The sequence below is a fragment of the Columba livia genome, chromosome 19 (genome assembly GCF_036013475.1).
Source record: "Columba livia isolate bColLiv1 breed racing homer chromosome 19, bColLiv1.pat.W.v2, whole genome shotgun sequence".
NCBI classification, from domain to species: Eukaryota; Metazoa; Chordata; class Aves; order Columbiformes; family Columbidae; genus Columba; species Columba livia.
This window is the reverse complement of record NC_088620.1, coordinates 8,362,769-8,384,971: the sequence shown is the minus strand read 5'-3', so window position 1 is coordinate 8,384,971 and position 22,203 is coordinate 8,362,769. Positions and strand designations below refer to the sequence as shown.

General features: G+C 44.3%; 1 protein-coding gene and 1 long non-coding RNA gene across 9 annotated transcripts in view; one reads left to right on the top strand and one right to left on the bottom strand.

Annotated features, from left to right (window-relative positions):
• Nucleotides 1-22,203, top strand: part of LOC110358733 (uncharacterized) — a 139,447-nt gene that overhangs the window by 115,554 nt on the left and 1,690 nt on the right. Inside the window, exons 8-13 of the long non-coding RNA XR_010467218.1 lie at nt 9,281-9,616; nt 10,980-13,692; nt 16,939-17,094; nt 17,428-18,016; nt 18,281-18,558; nt 21,804-21,901. This is a non-coding gene — a long non-coding RNA (uncharacterized LOC110358733). The remainder of the gene's footprint in view (nt 1-9,280; nt 9,617-10,979; nt 13,693-16,938; nt 17,095-17,427; nt 18,017-18,280; nt 18,559-21,803; nt 21,902-22,203) is intronic.
• Nucleotides 21,011-22,203, bottom strand: part of TNC (tenascin C) — a 68,379-nt gene continuing 67,186 nt past the window's right edge. For all 8 annotated transcript variants that reach the window (XM_065035958.1, XM_065035959.1, XM_065035960.1 and 5 more), the window contains one exon: nt 21,011-21,887. In XM_065035958.1, the coding sequence (XP_064892030.1) occupies nt 21,777-21,887 (111 nt within the window). In that variant the 3' untranslated portion in view covers nt 21,011-21,776. The remainder of the gene's footprint in view (nt 21,888-22,203) is intronic.

Genomic DNA, 22,203 nt, shown 5'->3' with positions numbered 1-22,203 from the left:
AAAGATAATGCATAAATCACAAAACTGGAAGAAATGGGCTAATTATTTATTCATGGCAATTAGCACAAGGTTGGCTTGACGCTACTGGTAGCTTTTGTTTATGAGCTTGGGCCTGGGACATCTGCAAGCAGTGGCTGCTTTCTAGTCTCCCATAATGATAATTAAAGACAAAAGTCACCACAAGAAAAGCTGCAAGTCCCCTCATTGGAGCAGTGCAGCACTTGGCTGCAATCAACATCTCTGAACAGAGCTGCTCACATCCCAGCCCTATGCAATTTCCAATTATGCCAATTTACAGTTGTGCTCATTTACAACACTGGATGAGCATTTTTCTGCATTGAATTTTCAGAGTCGTCTGGCTTCTCACAAGCTTTAGTCATTGCCAAGGAGTGAGATTTTCATAAATGCATTGGGTGAAATGATTCTTGCCTTCCCAGGACAATTCAGAAGGCAGGCATCGGTCTAAGCCAGAGCGGGCTTTCTGGTGAGTAATCCTGGCTTAAAATAGTTAAATTAGGTGGGGTGAATCAGTTTGGTAATGTTTGTGTCCCCAACCCATATCACAAAGGGATTCTAGAAACAACTTAGACAAGTTATCTGGTCTAGATATCTTTCAAATAGCTAAAGGCATGGAAAATGACTGGGTGCACTGGTGATGTAGGAGCATGAGCCTCATTAGCAGGCAGAGGTCTGAGAGGTTAATCACTGCAGTTCTTGTGCAAAATCACACCCGCCTTTTGACATCACCCCTGTGAGGGTGACAGCCACCAAACAAGCATAATGCACCACTTTGAGGAATGAAATTACTGAAGGCCATCATTAAGCAGGGACTGAGAGCCATCTCAATGGGGACATCCAGGGAGGAGCAGTAACATGAGGAAATTGAGACATCACGGTGTCACACAACAGCCATGACTGCCAGGGCATGATCACTCTGGAAAAACTGGCTGTTCATTTATGTAAGCCAGAGAAAACATTTAAATCACAGGAGAATGAAAATGACAAAGCGAAATCAATATATTTAGCCTTGAGTGGCAGTCCTTTGTCCCTACAAAGGTAAATGTGAGGCAAAACACTGCATCTGCCAGTATTTTCGCTGGAACAGTTACCCTAAAACTAGCCAAAACGTTTTTCAAAGCCGTGTTTCTTACCCACAAGAAGGACATATCCACCATGGATCCTGTTTTGTTTGCCCTCTGTGGAATTAAATCTGGTGCTTCGTCTTTGATTCCAATCACAGCGTACAAAAGCTCTGTGCCTGTCCATTGATATTCATATCATTTCTCCTTCAGCTTGTCTTGAATTAATGTAACCCAGGAACCTTAGCAATGTCAATCTCAATTTATGCAGGTTTATGCTGAAAAATTTAATCTTGTAATTTCTTAAATTCCCTCCCTTTGAAATTCCCTTATTTCTTTCTCCGATGTCTTTATGTTTTTGTACTTCCTCGGGCACACAATCTATAGCAGGTTTTGCTGATGGAAAAGCAGGTTTTTCACCTTGCCCAGAAGAACGGGACACTAAGATGCCCAAGGGACAACCAAGAGAGCCCATCAGCACAAACCGCTGTAACAAATAGTGTTTTCCTGGTGATATTACTGCTCCATACCTTTTTCCAGACTATTCCATGCTGGGGGCCTGGTAGCCCACATGGGGATCTCTTGCTCATTAGAGCAAAGCAGAAGGAATGCCACAGGGCAAGGCTCAGTAGCGCATTCAAAGGTGCTACTGTGAAAACAGCATCGTTTGGGTACCTGTGTGTTCCCAATACAACATGACAGACAATTCACTGGTATCCAGAGTCGTGGGGTCCACCCAGGAGCAGCCATGGTTCAGCAAGTCAGCAGCAACCACCACGCAGATCAACTCCAAGTGGTGCTAAATTCAGTTAGGAAACCTGACCTGCGGTTTTATGCAAACCCTTTTTCCTCCTTTCAGACTTATATGGGTTCATGCCCCCTAAATTTCACTCTCAGTTTCAGGTACGAATGAATTCAACGTCTTTAGGTAAAATTCAGCTAGAACAAACTACCTAGTTTGGACTACTTTCAGTACGAACCTAAGCAAAACCACAGAACTGCTCATGGTTTCCAGACCAAACCATACATTTCACCTACTTTTTTGGGTTTCGTTATGAAAGTTTCATGGAGTCTGAAAAAAATATAAGCATTAAGTTGAAGCACTCTGAATTGCTATCTATACACTTGTCTACTGGGAATATAATGGTTGACAATGCTAATCTTTGCTATAAGATGCCTGGTGGCAAAGAGAGTTCTTTGCACTGTGTGAACCCCCAGTTCTCATTTTAAGGAAAAATAGGTTGGTTTATTTGCCCTCCTTGGCTCCTGAGCTTTGGGCTTGGTTTAAGGCCTTTGTATTGCTTTTGTTAGTACAGTTTCAGCCTCGAATACCTACCCCGAAGACAAAAATCAAGGACTCTCTCTGTCATAGTGGGAAACCAATGGATGGTGCAGGCTTGGCATAGACAAATTTATATCTTTTGTATATCAGGGTTTAAAGAGACTGGGTAAATGCTAGGACTCTAGTGGTGTTCTCTCTTATTGAATAACAGCAGCTTCTTCCAGTAGAGAATAAAACTTAGATCATTTCTAAGTCAGGCCAGGGAACTCGGGCTACTCACACTCGTGTGTGTGGAGCAGCAAAGGCTGTGCACATAAAAGATTTTAAAAAAGCTTCCCTGAATTAATGATAATCAAATAGTAGATTAATGAAAATAGCTGGGAGATGAAAGGTGGACAGTGCTAGAGATATATACTGTAGAAAATTTGTCTTGAAATATAACGCATTTTTAGTGATATATAAACAAATGCGTTATTTTTGCTGGATACATTTCTGAAGGCTGCGTGTCACCTACTGAGCCAATTCTGTCATCCAGGATCCATCAGTACTAATCCTCTTGCTGAATTCCTTGGAAATTACCTTATTGAGCACAAGTGAACCAGGAAACTCGACTAGACTGGAAGATTTCATTTTTAAAGACAGTTAACTTTCGTTTCAAGGACTTCAAGTCGTGTTGGACCTGCCATTTCTTTCAAGGAGTCATGCCAATATTTAACTAACTTCAGTCCCATGGACTTGCTTCCCTTTCTTGTTGAATTGATGGAGAGTCAGGCAGAAAGATGGAAAAAAGAGAGCTTTGGGGTTTTCTTTCACCTCATTTGTCATTAACTCTCATTTCTGCTGGTCAAAACTTTCCCTTTCTTAATTAAAATTCACATGGACCCAGGTTCAAATTTTCTTCATTCCTCAGTTCGATTAAATAAAGCAATCTGCTCAAATTTCTCCCAGTAAAGGCATTTTCTGGACCCCGAATCATTTGCTCAGTCCTGCCACTGCCACTGTTTAGCAGGGAAAAATCTGTAACAGAATGTTTCTCAGAACACACAGGATGGGAAACTGCAACTTGCAGCTTCAACAGTGCTTTGAATGAAACAAAACACAGCAAACAATTGAAAGTTAGAGGCACCCACTCAAATGCAAAAATATCCCGTTTTCTCTGTGGCCACCATTAAATGTAATTAGGCAGTTTCAGGACATGCCTTGACAAGCTGTTTTGTTTTGATTTGGTTTAGCTGTTTTCTATAGGGGGTTGGCCTGTGGGTAAAACTCAGACTGAAAGGGAATCTGGTTACATGTCTGGGCTCTGCCCCAGCCGTCCTGCCTGACCGTGGCACCCTCTGTGTCCCACTGGCCCCGGTGGCCCTGGGGTGAAAAAGCAGCACGTTCACCTGGGTGGGAGCTGTGCAAATGTACGTCCTCACCATCTGTCAGCATCCCTTGAAAGAGGAGGATAATTCTAGATGAGATGGTAATGACTTTGCCTTGAGTTTCTCAGGCCAAAGCCTAAGGAAGAGGGTTGGAGGGGACCGAACGGCTGCTTGGCAAGGAAAGCCAGCAATGCACACGCTGAACTTGCCTGTGTCTTCTGTGAATGCTTTGGGAAGAGCAAATCCAGCACTGAGCAGAAGGACCTGCTGATGCCTTTGGGTCTGTTGCAATATACCTAATTCCAACCTTTTGCACTCCAGAGCTCAAACCCTTTTATAACACAAGAAGGATCTACCTGATCTCCACCATTTTACAGACAGAAAAACTGAGCAGAGAATGGAGAAGTAACTAACGGAGCAGAGATGCCCTGTGTCTTTCCAAAGCCTTTGCCAAATGCATTGGACAGGTGAGGTCCATAGAGACGCAGTGAATTTCTACCCTGAACTCAGTTTGCAGAAGCCGCATCAGGGGCCAAGGAAAAGATCCATAGGTGGATGTGACAGCAGGTTGTCCCAGCTGGGCCAGGGCAGCCTCTTCACGTGCAGCTGGGCAAGGCAAGGAATGAGGGAAGGAGTTTGTTGAAGATAATAAGAAAGAGGAGGTGGTGGTGTAGGTTGTAAGAGAAGATGAAACAGCTTTGGCACAAGCAAAGGAAACTTCATGTCTGGAATTTCAAAAAATCGACTCAACATTTCTGCCGTAGCAGATAAACATCTATCTGTTTTATTACTGGGAATCATATTTTTCTGTTTATAAATAGAAAAAGCATGCTACCTCATGTTATTTCCTCTGGGGTTTTTGGGGAATAGATACACGTGGGTGGTTTACCAAATAAGTTGTTGTTATTATTAATCAATATGAAGAAGAGGAGGGCTGGGGCTGTGATGTACCAGGTACAGGTTAGCCACAAGCCAAATATAGGTCATTCGCTCATCTGTTGTGACAGAGGGACAGCACAGCCAAACCACTAATCTGTGACTGTGATTATTGTTCCTTAGCGATACTATCTCTACTCCTATAAGCATTTTTCTTGCCAAAAGACAACTTAGGCCGAGACACAAAGACCTCAAAGTCGAAAAACTAGCAACAAGACATAAAAGCATCGATAAACAGCCAGATGGGGTTGTCAGTGCACTTGTTTAAGAAAGCTTTTTAGCCTTGACAAAGCTTTGCTTGTGTCGCGGTAGCAGCTAGCAATGGAAACATGCGGTATTGGCTGCTGTACAAACATATTGCAAAGCAGTGTTGTGAGTCTGCAGCCTAAACAGGCGATACAAAGGCTGATAGGAAGCAAACACACGGAGTGCGGGTTGTCTGGTCTTTAAGGCTCTGTCTTCCAACCTGAAGTGCATCAACTGCCCTTGCTCGCCTGGAGCATCCCCAGGGGTGGGAAGCAAAGCCCTTCAGGGCTGGTGCAGGAAGGATGGTCCTTCAGAGAGCTGGTCTGGCTTTGCGGAGAGGGAAAGGGAGGACCAACAGGAGCAGGGACTCTGGAGATGGGGCTCCTGGGGTGCCACAGGGATCTCCAAATGCTCAGGTGGGCTCCAGGCTTGGGGGAGAGTCTCAGCAAGTGAGAGCTGGTAGATATGTGCTGATAGATTCACCCAACCCAAGGAAACCTTAATCCTAAGGGTGCCATGGTATATTTGGGGCTTACTGTGGATCTATCTGGCCACTGCAGGATTTAGAGTGGCCTTCAGGGCAACCTTAACTCTCAAGGTAGCTCCGGCCAGAAGGAAGTGACCTGTGACAGTCAGACCACAGGTCTGTGTCAGCTCCCACACTGGGACTATGGGCTGCTGAGACTGAGCAAAAAATGATGTGCAACCAGTTGGAAACATTGCGGTGAATGCCCCCCACTCAGAAATGACGGTTTCTTAAAGCAAAACCTTTTTTTCAGGAAGATGGCCATTCCGATAGAACTTTTCAGAAAATGAAAAAAATAAACCCTTTACATTTTAACAAGCTTGAAAGACACAACTTCAGCATTTTGGGAACAGAGTGATTTCATTTTTTCTGTAAAAGTGATGCTTTGTTTTGGAACACTTCACTTGATACTATTTTATTCAATTAATTTCTTCAGCTTGAAACTATGAGAAAAATTAAGCTCTTTGATCTCCATTTGCTACATTATGGTGGTGGAGAAAGGGACTTTTGCTTTGTGACACATCTAGGATTTTTTTTTCTAATTAGAAGATATTCTTGCTGCAGCATTACAACCCACATACAAAAGCTTGTTCCTGGGGAAATATTTGCATGACAGTGATTCTGCAGTGACAGCAAACTCTGTCAGCACTTTAATTTGGTAATTTCACAAGATTGTCCTTAATGCCAACCTAATGAACTTCATAACACTCTGAAAATTGATTAGTTTTCTTTGCTTACTAAAGAGAGACCTCAGTGCAATAAGGATTGGATGACAGTGAACAAAGCCATGGGGAGAGGGGTCAGGGACCAGCAGATAGGCAAGGCCGGTGGAATATAGGAAGAGCTGGAAGGGAAGGAGCTGTAGGTGAGGGACTGGGTGGTTGAAAGGTTAGGTTTGTGAGTGGAAAGGATGTTCTTCATGAAGACAAGTCTCAGTGACATTGCCTAGAACTGGGGCTCCCTATTTCTGCCACTGCTAAATCTCACTTGGGAACGTTGTCAAAGGCCAACGGCTTCAGTGGAAATGGAGTGTAGGGCCACCAAGGGTCATGACTATTCACAAGAAAGTGAGGAGATTTCTTCCCAGAAAGGGCTGTTGGGCATTGGAGAAGGCTGCCCAGGGCAGTGCTGGAGTCACCATCCCTGGAGGGTTGGACAGATGGAGATGAGGTTCTCAGGGACACCGGGTAGTGCCAGGGGTGGGTTAATGGTTGAACTTGATGAACTTGAGGGTCTCTTCCAACAAAAATGACTCTATGTGGGGGCAAACCAAAGATGAAGAGATTGTATGGATATGGTCCAGAATCAGGCAGGACATTTACACATAGAATTAGGGGACTGAAGAGGAACAGAGAATAAGAGGTGTTTGGGGACAAAGGCAACACAATGGGGACAGCAGGGGCCGTGTGCCATGAGCTGATGTTGTGATGCTCAGGCTCTGGATGGTACAACTGGCGGTGAGTCACCATGTGGGCAGACGATGCGGTGCACAGTTTGGGGAGCAGGAAAGACCCAGACCCACCACTGCTGCTCCCCATGGGCTTTGGAGAAGAGCGAGCAGTGGTGGGGACAGCGCTGGGGACAGAGCCAGACCAGGCTCCACGGGACCTGGGCACCAGGAGCAGGTGCCCACCCATCCATCACAGGGGATGGAGCCAGGCAGAGATCGGGCTGGTGGGTCCTCCAGCACAGCAGCAAACACTGGTGACTGTGCTTTATTTTATAGGGGAAATCGTTGGTTTGAGGACCATTTTTCTGAGTAAAAGCAGTAGTTGGGACAGCAGTTCTCCACACCAAGGGGAATTTTCTCTAGGCCTCATTGAGACTTTCTACCTCTCTTTTTATCGTAACGTTAAAAATCTAAATATTTAGCCTGACCTACAGCTGACTGTGCAGTGCAAAGGAAGGGAAACCAGCCAGCTGGAAAGCAAAATGACACAGCACGCAATGGACCTGCAAATCAAAGCACATCCCAATCATAAGGAGACTGCAAAGTCTGATAAGTTCAACCCCAGTAAACAGTTTGCTGAATACAGCAGTTGAGTGGTAATAAATCTGTTAGATTAATTGAAAGAAGGTAAAGGAGGAGGTACCACAAGTGTTCAGGTTACCACAGAACATAGTCCTAGACGGCTGCGCAGCCCACAGCCTGCACTTTCAACACTCCCACGGTGGAATCGGTTGATAACCGTCTCTCTGAGCAAAGAACTGGCTTCCATGAAATGCTGTGGCTCTAAAACTGGGAGAAAATGTTTTGATGAATCATCAGTTAATTGGAAAAGGCACTTTCCGGTTGGCCAAGCCAGTTCATGTTTTGAGTTGAATTTTACTGAATGGTTGAGGCGAAACTGAAAGTGCTGAAAACTTTTGGAAGTGCTGAAACACTGGAATTAGACAAGTTAAATTGCTTTTACACTTCTGACAGGTTTGGTTCTTGCAAAACCGTGAGCTAGGTGACGGAGACATTGTTCCTCATCCATTAAGTAGCTGATTAATATACCAAAGCACATCGTAATAACTGCAGATATGATCTCCCTCTGAGTAATTCAGACCACATGTTCGATTAATCTTCTCCCATCAACAATTAATCATTATTATTAAATAGTGTTCACAAACCAGGATATAATGAACTGAATGAAAGGGCAGGAAGATACCTGATAATAATTTCTCAAAAAGTGCAAGTTAAAATTCCCTCCCTGGGACTCACTTTTGCAGGATGAGTAACTATTAGATAGGTCTGTGAATTCAAACATGTGTGACCTGGATCCTGCAGGAGATCAACAACCCTTTCCATATTAGTTGGATAAGGAGAAAGCTGTAATTTTATTTTTATGCCAGAGCAGCAGCAGCAATAGGCATTAGAAAGGTGTGCTCCATATGTACAATATAACCATTCTGGAGCCAGGAGATGCAGATTGTCAAGACCCACTTAACAAAATGTCACATAGGTCACCGCTCATTGTCCTTGGCTGCTGTGATGAATCAGAGCTCTATATTGAGCCAGACCGAATACCCATCTAGCCCAACACACCATCTGCAAGTGCAGTAATTAAGTACAAAATGCTTTGGGAGAGACCATAAACAACAGGCAATACATAGTGGCCCTTCGCCTGTGTTACCCAATTCCTATTTGAGTCCAGTTACTGTGGCAATGAGATCCATAATTTAATCATGCAATATATAAAGCAAATGTTCCGTTCATTTATTTTAAATGTTTTGAAGGATTTATTTTTCTGAGGTGCCCCTTAGGCTTGTTAGATAAAGAACTGGATTAATCTCTGTCTCGCTGCCTCCACGCACCCACTATCTCATAGCTCCTCTCTTGGGGATGTCGGTGAAGCCCAGAACTTGTTGCATCCTCTTACCCTACCTGCACTGTCCTCTCTACCTTGTCCCCTTCAGCTCCCCACAGGGTGAGATGGCAGCTACAGCACCAAAAAGTGCCGAGACACTTGTTGGATAAAAAACCCCAACCAAACGAGAGCATCAGCCCTGCTGTGCAGAACTTCCCTGTGATCAGAGCTTAGTACGTGATGCTCTCCCAGGTAAATCAGAGCTGGGTGCAGCAGATGGGTTTCTATGAGGAGCCTCCTCTTTCCCAAAAGGACCTGTAGAGCTGTGTTTCAGATTTTATGGCATACAGACTGAGCTGGGAGAACACTGAGAGCCTTTTAATCTGGTGGCTCTTGGCTTCGGAGGGCATGAGAGTAACTTCCACCAGCTTTAGACATCTGCAATGGGACTTATCTGCATATTGTGCTCTTCACTTTGCGATCAAAAGAGAGAAATGGAGACTATTCAGAAAGAGATTATCTAACTTATTCTATGTATCTGTCTGCTTCAGGAGGGGATGATCCTTGCCCTGGCTATAGCCTTCTTTCTGCAGAGACTCAGCTGCTCTCTGCTTTTGCTAAGAAGGCTCCATTTCCACCTGGGCAAACAGAGAGCTCGGCCGTCCAGTAGAACAGCTGCCCCAAATCTCGGATGATGGGAAAGAATAAGGAAAAGCAAAATCAAGGTGTGCTCTTCAATATGAACCCTGCAGGGTAACCAGACCCAAAGGGCTGTGACCCTAGGAGCAGTCCCCAGCAGCTGATAATGAAACCCTGTGAGACAAGGAGCAAAAGGAGCTGTGTCCCGGTGCTTTGGCTTGGAACAAAAAGCATTAAAGATGAGGATGGTGAGAGGGGACGGTGTTGCTGTGGGTTTCGGGAGGGACCAGAGCTGGGAGCCCATGTGCCCAATCCTCTGCATGAGGAGCCAGGAGGGATGCAGCCCTTCTCGGGGACTGCTCCCCATGAGAAAACACTGAGCATCTCACAGAATCACACAGAATCCCAGAATATCAGAGGTTGAAAGGGACCTGGAAAGCTCATCCAGTGCAATCCCCCCGCCGGAGCAGGAACACCCAGATGAGGTTACACAGGAAGGTGTCCAGGCGGGTTGGAATGTCTGCACAGAAGGAGACTCCACAACCTCCCTGGGCAGCCTGGGCCAGGCTCTGCCACCCTCACTGGGAAGAAGTTTCTTCTGAAATTTAAGTGGAACCTTTTGTGTTCCAGTTTGAACCCATTATCCTTTGTCCTATCACTGGTTACCACTGAGAAGAGCCTGGCTCCATCCTCCTGACACTCACCCTTTATATATCTGTAAACATGAATGAGTCCCCCCTCAGTCTCCTCTTGTCCAGCTCCAGAGCCCCAGCTCCCTCAGCCTTTCCTCACACGGGAGATGCTCCACTCCCTCCAGCATCTTGGTGGCTGCGCTGGACTCTCTCCAGCAGTTCCCTGTCCTGCTGGAACTGAGGGGCCACAACTGGACACAATATTCCAGGTGTGCTTTGCCTTGAGAGGTTTATCCAAGGAAAACCCCAAACTGCTCAAAATTATGAAGGAAAACTAAAATGAGACAATATTTACTTGAGAGCTGAGGCAGGTTTTTATTTTTGTTTTCATTGCAGCTAACGCCAGGTCAGTTTTCTGTTTGGGCTGTATTAGTTCCCCCATCCCTATTGCAACAAGCACAGTTAGAACACGCTTCAGCCAAGCTGACAGATTTCTGCTGTGGTTTTGTATGGTTTCCTGAGAATCAGGGGCCATTTCTTGTTTTGCAATTTTACAGAAACCCACAAGCATGCTGGAGTGCTTTAAAGCCCTAATAAACAGGTGGGTGTAGTGAAAGGTTAGCGAGGGGCAAAAATATTGTAGCGCTCTCCAGTCGATCGGTCCGCTGGCCCCTGGCAGCAAAACCCCTTTGAGGTGCCGGAGGCTGCAGCGAGCGCACCATGCCCAGGGGTTTTGAGCTGCCGGTGGTTCTGAAGCTGCAAGAAAAATGCGGTTAGTTTTACAAGCACCTGCGGCAAATTCCTCTCAGAGGGCCTCCCACAGGGCAGCGTGTGTTGGACGAGATGATGCAGAGCAACCAGGAGGAGGGAGATGACTGTGTCATATGTTCCCCTGGGGCTTGCTATTTTATTTTATTTTATTTTTTTTAAAGCAAAGCCTTAGAGTTCTTTTTTTGTTTGTTTTTTTTTGCTTTCGCAGGGGACATTCAGTGGAAATTTTTACGGCGACGTCGTAGGAAGGAGCCAGGTGGCCCCTGTCTGTGTGCTGAGCTCGTCCCGATCCCTGTGCCCCGAGGAGGAGTGAGAAGAGGACGAGGGTAGGATGACAATGGCCATTGAGGGAGGAAGGTGATGGTGCTTTTGGCTCTGGCAGTTATTCGCCATATATATTCAACTGGGCATTTAGTGCCTCTGTGCTTGGGTTTTGACGCAGATAAAGTAGAACTCATCAGGAGCAAGGAGGCATGTTGTGGGTCTGCTGTCTCTTGACGTGTTTGAGAGATTCCAATAGAATGTGTTTTGTACCAGATTTCTCTATGAGAAGCAACATTTAATGTAAAATGAAGAAAGATTAGGAAGAAATTGAAGTACAGAATAAAATAGCAGTATGTAGCTCTTATTTTGCACTCTTCCCTATGCCCACATGTCCCCGGAGAACACAAGTATCTGACTATGCTTTTTTGCAATTATACAAGCAAAACTACAAGGAAAGCCTTCTTCCGTAAGTCTTCACCTAAGAAGAAAGCAAGGAAGTTACAGAATCAATGATACTAGCTGATTAATGAACCAAACCATCTCTCTTCCCCCAACCACAGCACCGCACAATGGGTTTTCACTTTCTCCCAATGGCCTTGAAAACATCCTCATCCTGAGGAACAGAGTGTTTCGAGCTGATGTTTCTGTACCTCGTTCTATAGAAAGGGACTGCGGCTCTCAGAGGGGAAGGCATTTCTGTATGATTTCTGGTGTAACACTTTCTTGATATATGGGTAAAAAGCACTGAAACACTATGTTTTCCCTTACACTAGAACATACGAAGCATCTCTTGGAAGGACAATGACTTGAAAAATAATCTTGTGACTCTTACAAGGCCTGTGTAGCCTTCACCTCAGTAAATCAGAAATTTTTGCTGTACACCCAGCTAGAACCAACGTGAGCAGTGAAATAAGAGCTGCCAGATGTGAAAACTGGCCCACAATGATCAGATTTGGACAATAGCTCTGGCTTTCCTGCTTTTTGAGGTCCAGCTTGGTAAACTTCATACTAATTTGCTGAGTACCTTCGGCCCCACTAGAAAACAAAGGGAAGGTCCTGCAGCTGAAGAAAGAAGCCTTGAAATATCTCACATTGACCACGTGGAAATGAAGGCTCCCAAAGTCAGAGGTGGTTTCCAAAGAGTGGTCACACTGGCTGAAGTGAGAGGCCTTTCTGCCCTACTTGGACCTACCTACACAGGCTGTAAATTCAAGTCAACAGCTTTAAACCCTAAGAAACAAAAAAGAGTCCACAAGGGAAATTTAACGGTATGGTGCCAAGATTGCACCAACGGCTGGTTGTGTATACACGGGGTTCAAAGGGAGGCCGGTTTGCAGTTAACCCCATTAAAATAAACCCACGGTAATTCGTGGGGAGGAATTTTCCTTTCTGGTGAAGTCCATCTGGCAGCTCACCCACAAGTGGGCAAACATAGCGATGTCTTTGGGGTCACGGTGCCAACTCACAGGATTGCTGAGGTGCAAAGTTTTTGTTAGAAACAGATGGGGAGGGTGGATTTTTTTCTTTTCAAGAGTGCTTGTTTTCTCTGCTTTATTTTTTTCCAGGAAGAGATAACCGAATCTCAGAACTGATGCACTCCAAACTCTTAAATGCTGGCACTGCTTATTAGCTGCTTGCTCAGTGGAGAATATTCTTCCTTATATAGGCCTTTCAGAAACTAGGTCAGAGGATTAACTTGAGTACTGGTTGCTAAAAATCCTCTTTGACAGCCTGCCTTCCTTTATTATTTTCTCACTTTGCCCATCACAGACACCAACGCCTGCCAGCTTCTCTATTCATTTCTCCTGGGCTGGGCTGTGATGGCCACAAAGGCGGCTCCGCTCCTGCCACCCTGCAAACACCCTCAGCCTATTCAGCGTGTTTGACCCCCAAAATCAGTCATCTTCCCAGGAAGGAGAGGCTGTTTTTCAAAGAAATGTGGCAGTGCTGCACCAGCCTGCGTGTTGGGTTGACTTGTCAGTGGAAAAACATCTGAATGGCACTGCCCCGGTGCCAAGGGACGGCGTTCTCAGGAGACGCTGCCTTTGTTTTCCAAAGGTCCTGTTCTGAGAAGGTTTGGCTGGGCTGGGTGTTGGATGCTCACACAACAGTCTCCCCAAAAAGCTCTGTCTTCTCCATTGGAGCTTCTCGGAAGTGCTGCACTGCAAATAACAATACTACTACTAATAATAATTACCGAAGCCTTCTGTGAAATGTTTGCACTGAAACTCCACGGAATATTCTTGCTTTTAGATGCTGTTGTTAGCTCTGAAGGATCACGCACAGTGCATTTGTGCTGATGGGACATTTCTTGCCATGCTGTTTACAGGAGATAGATAACATCTTTCTGTGAGATATATATATATATATATATATTAAAAAAACATATACCCACACATATTCATATATGCCAATCACCAATAAAAACTTTTAAAACTATCATTATACATGCATGTATCAGAAATAGAAGTGATTTCCTAGCAGAAACAGCAAACGCTATTATCATATATTCACTTTCTACACACTCAATCTGATTACTAACCCGTATGCACATACATACCTATCTCAGGACTAAACAGATACAAAATAAGACTCTCATTGCAGGTTTCTACACCTCTAGATGGCCATTTAGCAGAGTGCTCTTGGTTCCAGAAGTGGTGAGTGCAGAAATCTGCTGTACCTTCAGTGCTTTGGAAATCTGACCTCCTGGGAGGGGGCAGAGTCCTCACAATAGGGTCTGGTTTTGTAGCTAATCATGCAGCCTTCAACAGAAGAAAATGAAGCAGCTGATGTTTCTTTGGCCAGTAATGTCTGCAAAGCTCACAGGCTTTTTGCTACAGAAACCTTAAACTCTCATCATGTGTCGTTTGCTTTGTGGTTGGAATAAAAGGTTGCTTGTCAGCCATGTGTATCTTCTGCTTCCTTGCCATATTCTAACTCCAGACAGCCCACTGGTTGCAGCCGCCTTTGGTTTTGTTGCCTTTGTGGCAGAGCCGAGGGGATACCTTCATTTTTTCTTGCCTCCCATTTAAAGGAAAAGTTGGTCTCTTGCCTCAGAGGTACCACATCTCTATTTTTTTCTGTAACACGAAGTTCCCTGGGTATCCACACAGGTAGCATGATCAGGTGGTGTTTATTCAGTGTTCAACTAAGACAGACCTCTCCAGAACCCTGTGTGTTGCAAAGCCTCCCAAGTCAATGCTTTATGGAGATGGGAACTTTGATGAGAACTTCTGAACTGTAGCAAGGAGATAAGCTCTAAAGGCACAGACTGGTAAAATCCTGCCCTGGGAGAAGCAAAACTTTGCAGCTAGGAGCATTAAACAAAGCTACAAGTAGATGATTTCTATTCCTTTACTTTGATTATATTCTGTGTCTGCTCAGGCTTTAGGCACGTACAGCAAGCTCTGCTCTGGGGTGAATCCCTCCCAGGACACAGACACCTCTTCAGCTCTTCCTTTCTTTTTCTGTGCTGTGCTTTGAAGCATCCACATAAGTGAATGAACTGATTACTACAGAAATCGGAGAATGCCTACGCATAAACACACAATAACAAGAAAGATAAAAGTACTTCTATCACAATAACAGGAGTGGAACAGATTATACATTAAAATATTCTGGAGTACTGGAGATTTCTGCGTACAGGTAGTGCGGGGCTGGTGGGACGTAGCAGCCACAGGTGTTTGTATCAGCTCACCAGGGTGATGCTGAGATCCCGATATCTACTGTCATCTGAAACCACAGCAGTTTCTGAAATAGTGAAATTTATTCCGAGCTGGTAGTACTTTGGGGTCTTTATACCAGTGATGCTTAGCTGAACACTTCCCAGCCTTGCAACAATTATATTTATATATGCATAAGTGTGTGTGTGCGCACACACACCTGGTGGAGTCACCATCCCTGGAGTTGTTTAAAAGGCATATAAATGAGGTCCTTAGGGATATGGTTTAGTGCTAGAGTTAGGTTATGATCAGACTCAGTGATGCTGAGGGTCTCTTCCAACTAAAATGATTCTGTGATTCTATATACCCACACACTTGGTCTGGTGAACAACACACCGTAGTACAGATGGATATTTGTGGACAAGTGCATGTACAGATATGGATAGTTTCTACATATGCATACATATGTGGATGCATATATACATGTGTATCACCTGTTGAAGCACAGCTGACTCACTGAAGGCTGAAACCATTTGGCAGCTCACAGCTGGGCTTCCCCTGCACTTGGGGCACCATTTGACCTGCCAGAAGCAGGAAGGCTGGCAGGGTCCCCACAAAATGCTGGGGAAGCCCTGGTCGAGCCGTGGCCCAGGGGCCTCTCCAAGCCCACGCCAGCCCACACTTGCCTGTGCAAGCAAACAGAAAGCAGCTGGAGGGACTGCACCCTGTCACACTGAGGTGACCAGGGATGTGTCACCTAAAGTGACTTACTACATCCTCCAGCACATGGGATTTTACCAGGGGAGTTTCCTGTCTGAATTCTTCCCTTGGTCTGATGGCAGCAGCCACAAGTCGTCACAGCTAAGGGACACAGACAAAGACAGACAGACACTCATTTCCATCTGCACGGTTATGTGTGTGGCAGTCTATAGGCAGAGCCGCCCTGTTTCCCCTTGCAGCTGAGAGAGGGTGCAAGAGCTGGTTTTTGGCTCTATAGACAAGGGTTTGGGGTGAAACAGGGATGAGAGCTGAGATTTTGCTCAGGGGAACTGAAATTTTGGGGGCTGAAAGACCTTAACAGTGAGAAGAGTTCAGAGTGAGTGTCTGGGAAGCCTCTTGGAAAGCAAAGATCAGGCTGGTCAGATGGAACTGAAAATATGAAATCAGAGTATCCTCTCCCACAAACCCCCCAGGTATCCAAGTATTGTCATGGTTGGAATATATTCACACACAGAGCTTCAGAGGAGATGCCTTTGGGCTGAGGGGAGACTGTTGAAAATACAGAGCTGCCACCTGTGTCATTGGTCTGATGAACTTCTTATTACTGAAGCACCTTCAATCAATGTGACTGATGTGCCAGCACTGCAATGGAGTGTGTTATTCCCAGGTAGTCTGGCCACTAGAAGGTAGAGGATGCACAGAGTTTGTATTTCACATATATAAAAATTGACAGCTTGGGGAACTAAGTTCACCTTTACTATTGATTTTCAAGGGAAAATCCTAATAGTTCAGGGTATATGCATACTCAGAATAAGAGGGATTTTATAAATATTTTTCAGTTTATCTCAGCCAGTTACACTTCTTGCATCTGTCATAATGGACTCGAAACTTCTCTGCGGGGGCTACTTCAGAAATTCCCTTCCAAACTTTTATTCTTGGGAAGACAGCTTCATTTTTACTTATTTATGTTTTTCCTAAGTACTTTCTTTGCAAGCATCATCCTGTTTGCATGGAAATCTACAACATCTTGTTAATAAAAAAATCCCAACTCTCCCTAAAGCTGAGACTTTTACCATTGGTTTGATGAAAAAGTGTAAATTGTCTTTGAGAATAAATCTGAATGGTTGAACTCTCTAGTGACACAGCCTGGATTTTTTTTGATGCTATTTGGACAAGAAATGGTCTTTTTCACACTATTTCTCCTCTCTGTCAGATACAGAAACAGAGGGACAAGGCACGAAGTAAAGCAAAAGTAAAGCAGCAGGGGAAGGGCGGGGAGGAAACCAGCACTTTCGGTCCTGAAAGTACTTTCAGTTCAAATAGTGGACAAAATTTCAGGTTTGCTGTTGTTTTGAAGCCTTTACTGCACAACTATAAAGAAGGGGGATGCCTTAGCAAAGGGAGCGACAGAAGCGGCTCTGAAAGGGATTATCTGTATCAAAACCATCCATGTGTTTGGTTGGGTTTTTTTTTTTCCCTCCTAATCTGTCTGTCTTGGTCTTTCTTCTTTCCTCTTTGCAGCATCGAATTTACAGTAAAAACACAGGAAGCTGAACGATTTCCTCTGAGGAAAGTACCTGACAAAGGGGTGAATGAGTGAAATCATCGGGCCCTTTGACTCCATCGCTCCCCGTGTGTCCCCGATGGTTTCAGGATGACTTTGAAGTGGTTTTGCTGGTACGTGACAGGTGGGAGGTGCAGCCAGAATTAACCTTTCCCTGTGGGAATCCAAGCACAGGGAGTCCCAAATTTGTGAGTACAGCAGCTGTTAGTTACACTGCCTGTCGTACTGCAGAAAAACCTCTTTGCTATTAACACAGCGTGACTAGCGCCCATTCTGCACACAGTGCAATGGCTTTGCAGGCTCCTCTCCGTATCCAGAGACTGGAAAGTGTGAGGCTGGCGCTTGGGAGATGCACTGGGGATACTGGGAGGCCGTTTGCAAGCTCCTGTCTGATGGCACAGCCACAGCTGCCGTTTTAAATGTGTCCCCTCTGTCCCTCTCTGCAGTCTTTGAGAAGCCAAGTTGGGGAAGTAAAACACCAGCGCTAAGGAATGGGACATGGGGCTCCTACATTGTGAGACCCGTTTGAAAAGCTCAGCCCAAACTTTTGGAGTTTCTAGGGTTCTGAACAGAGACTTTTACCCTAAAAAGAAACAAACATCCTCAATGGCACCTAAAAGGGCACAAGTGAGTAACTCTTCAGATACCATCTCACTAACACCTTGAGTTCCCCACACTTGGACAGTGACTAAAACTGAAGTGGGTTTTTCAGTGTGCAAATGTCTAAATGTAGGAGTAGAAGGGATGAAAGACAGACAGATTGTACACTTGGGTCAAACATCAGCTTCTTTAACTACATGTAATGCAGTAACCTCCTCTTTATTTCCGACTCCTACTACCTCCAGAAAACTTTCCTTTAAATTACAGAGGTGTTGAAATGCTTGCATGTCGTTATATTTTCCTGCTCCGTCCTCCACTCAGGATGTCATTTCCAGTGCAAAATGAAATAGGACTGATTCATTTTGCAGAAGGAACATGACTGATACAAGCCCGGATGAAGACTTATTCTCAACCCTGTGGAAATTCCTCACCAAGGTTGGTAAATCAAGTGAAAACCTCTTCACCATACAATTGCCAGGTTTGTGTTGCTGCTGCTAAACTTGTTGGGCTAGAGCCAGGACCAGTTTGTGAGCAGCCAAGAATGAGCCAGAAAGCCAGAGCTGTTCTTACATTGGCATTTAATTCTTTTTTGTTCTGAGAAATATCTTTCCCTCTCACCTAAACCAGCTGCTTCTTCACCACAGAGAGGTCATGTTATTCTCTAGATTGAAGGTCTGATTAAGATGTGTTTTTTTACAGTGAGACTCTCAGCCTTCCAAGAACAAAGATCATATGTGCAGCTTTTGCTGATATTTGCTCGCAGTCTCTTGGTGACAAACCACACCTTGTTGATCAAGACAAACATATGTTGTACCCACACAAAGCTGCTCTGGCTCTACAAGCTGAGATTTCTTTACCTGCTGGGGAAATACCCAAGAAAAAGGCATATGAACAAAGACTAGAAGCAAGAGGGTTTCTGAGCACTTTTTTCAATGAAAATGACACATCTCTGGAAGGCACAAGTATGAAGTGACAAGGTATCGATGAGGCTGATGCCTACACCTTGCTGTTTTCTGGGGGGAGGATCAAACTGCTGCTTATTGATGACACCTAAGCATTTCTAGCCAGCTTTCCTTTCTACTACTCAAGGTCTGATGGAGAAAATTCATTAGGTTCAGCATGAAGAATGCTTAAAAGGAAAAAGGAAAAGGAGGGGAAAAGGTAACGGAAAGGGGAATGGAAAGGGAAAAAGAAAAAAAGGCAAAGAGCTGCTCCTGCAGAGTTTGACAGCCTTCAGAGTTAATGTGGCAGCTGCAAGAAGCTTTTACAAGGCTGCAGTTTTGGATTCAGGTAGTGAAGACTGAGGGAACAGCCACTGGATCATTCTATAGTTGATTCTGAGTTTTACATGCTCTTTAACCCCCAATTACACCCAATCCCTCTTAAAGCAAAGCAAGTCACACTTGTAATTTTGAATAAAGTCACGTCTTTGTCCAGGAAAGACGGGAAGTAGAAGGTTTCTCCGTTTGCAGATCACTGTGATAGTTTGGGTTTGATTCACCAGTACAGGCCAGGGCAAGATGCTCTGCTTTTGTGGTTACATTTAGCCCAGCACCAGGTGACATCAGTTCCCTTGATTAATGAACAAAATGGAACAGCGTCAGAAGAGGCAGGAGAGCAGGACCCAGGGATGGTGCAGCAGAGGGTGCTCTCCTGGGCTCAGACCCAGCTGGCCTCAAGCTCTTAGTTAATACTCTTCAAGTATTAACATCAGCACTAAGGTAGCTTATGGTTTTCCCAGTTGACAAACCAACCAGACAGCAATTTGATGCACCCTTGGCAGGTTTATAAATACGTTTTAGAACTGAGGGTGGTTTTAAGCTATTGTGACAATGCTGGAAGAAAAGCCAGAAAGCAAATATCCCATCCAATAGCCCATGGTGGAGCTGCTTGGTACTGAATCAAGGTTGTGTCAGCTCTGAAGGGTGTTTTGGCATCTGGTACTTCAAGGATTTGCCAGTTTCTCTCTTGCTGTAGCAATCATGAAAAATACCAAGCAGGGCATCTGTCAGTGAGTAATTACAGGAAATATCATCTTTCTTCTATGCAGTGTGTTCGTGTCATTTCTGGAGCAAGGTACAAATCCGAGCCCGTCTCCAGCTGCCCCCTTCAGATCTGCCAAGCTAAATGACATCACACACAGCTTTGTGATGTTATTAGAAATGAGGAAATCATTTCATAAATGTCAATTCCTCCTCCGAGTGTCTGCAAACAGACTGCAAGAGCTTTCAAGTCCCCAGTTATACATATTAGTGCCACTCGCTGATAATTCGAAAAGCATCTTGAGAGTGGAGTATATTTCTTCATTACTAGATTTGCTCTCTTTTAAACTGCCAATCATTTGCTCTGACAAACATCAAAGAAGGGCTATTAACTACAGAGAAGTGCTGCAGCTTGTGTTCCCTGCACAAAACGAACAATATTCACTAGTATAACTTCAAATTGGGGTAGGAAAAGAAACTAATCCAAAGTACATGAAATATTATTCATGAAGAAGGTAAATAGGAGTTCCTCTTCTTTGACCTGTGCTTTGGCTGTGACTGAGCTCCTGCAAGCCAAAAATGAAAGATAAGCTAGAGCTCAGAAATACAATAATCCAAAGATTGAAATTAAAAATAATAGCAATATTTTAAAAAATATTATTTTAAAAAAATTATATATATATATATATATATATATAAATTAGGAAGGTATATTTATATATATTTTTATATATATAAATTAGAGGGGAGAGGAAGTGATTCCCTCCCTCCTTCCTTTACTCCATCCTGATTTTGATGCTTTTTAGTGATATTTCCCATCGACACACATTTTTTATACATGTTAAATCAACAATATCTGACCTTATCTACTAGTTTCACAGTAAGCCTTATTGCAGAGATGATCATACGTGCTCTGACTGAAGCTTCTCTCCCAGGCACCTTCCCGTGGTCACCATTTTTGCTCTGTCTGAAAAGCGCAACCTTGAAGCAGGACAGAGAGACTGGCTCAAAACAAAAGCTCTCTTATTGTCTTCGACTGCAGAGTGTGATACACAGGAACTACACATGGGTTTCATCCGTATAGAAAAAGAGAGCCCTTTGTTTTACACAGGTGTCCAAAGTCACCAATGGTTCCTAACAACAACTCTGAATTTTCTTTGCATTCTTTTGTTAGTTATTCACACCTAGACAGATCAAGCATTGGTCAGGAGTGCTTAAAATAACACGTAAGAAGTTTTTGGGCAGTAAAAGAAACATAAATATGATCTAAAAGAAACCAAATCCTTATGAGCGTTTCACTGTGGCAAACCCAGCAGAATACTGATAGTCACTCACTGACACAAGGAACAGTTTTCAGTATGGGCTCAGCGGCCAAATCATTCTCAGTCTTTCTGTAACCTCCCTATCTAAGTAAATATACCCTGGACACGCACACACTCAACATGTATGAAAAAAAGTAGAAATTTATTTAAAAGTAATTGTGCTTTTATTTATAAAAAAAAAAAATTACAATCAGACACTGTCCTGCTGTGTTTCCAAAAGCATGATTCTCTTAAAAATGACAAAAATGTAGCTTATTATTATTATTATCATTATTATTATTACTTTGTCATTATATTAATAATATTAATCTTATGCTTAAGTTTAAAACCATACTGCTTTCCCCTTCCCATCCCCTTCTTCTCTGTGGTACTTGATATATATATATATATATAAAAAAAAAGCGTTCCGACAACCAAAGAATTTCAATTATAACTAATAATAATAATAATGATAATTAATCATACACATTTCCGTGTGTAAAATATGGCTGGTTCTAAAACAAACTACCAATGTACAAAAACTGTTCTCCCTCCCCTACCCTGGGCCACCCAAGAGATAGTCAAGACTTGTGGAAGAACTCTATCTCAGAGGCTTTCTGAGAAAACAAAAACGAGTAAAACAACGTACAACCCTTGAGATCATTGTCTTTGGTGTGGAGGACGTTAGCGATGGGCAGCTGGAGCTGCTGTGCTTCAGACGCTGGGACACTTAAGGCTTGTTGTTGGGGCTGCCGCAGAAGCCTCTGTTGGGCCAAGGGTCACCGATGCTTTGGTACCACTCCCAGGTCCTCACACCCACCACCCAGTGATGCCAGAGGATCCCCCCACACCCCCACACTATATCCCACCCCCCATCACCCTGCCCGGAGCCCCCTCACCACCCCTGGGGCTTTATGCTCGCTTTCGTCTTCCTTCCAGATTTCGGAAGCTGGAGGGTCTCAGCTTCATCTCCGCAAACTGGATGGAATATTCGTGGCCCTTCCAGTGGAACCAGTTAACACCCTGCAAAGACAAAGGTGAAGTGTGGGAGGTCGCACATTCATTTCTCCCCTTGGCAGCCTTTGCTGCTCACGTTTCAGCTCACAGGCTGTTTTATGTCTTGGGAACAGAGGCACAACAAAGCAGAGGGGCTTTGGGAAGCACAGGGCTGTGGCCACTGGCACCTGTACAAACCCACGTTTTGTCCCCAGAGCTGTCACTCTCTGCTTGGCTTTCATGGCAGGAAGAATGTTTTATTTCCCATGTTGAAAACTACGATTGTTCCCTGCACACTTGGGATATTCCTGTGACATTAAATTCTTGTTTTATGAGCAATTGC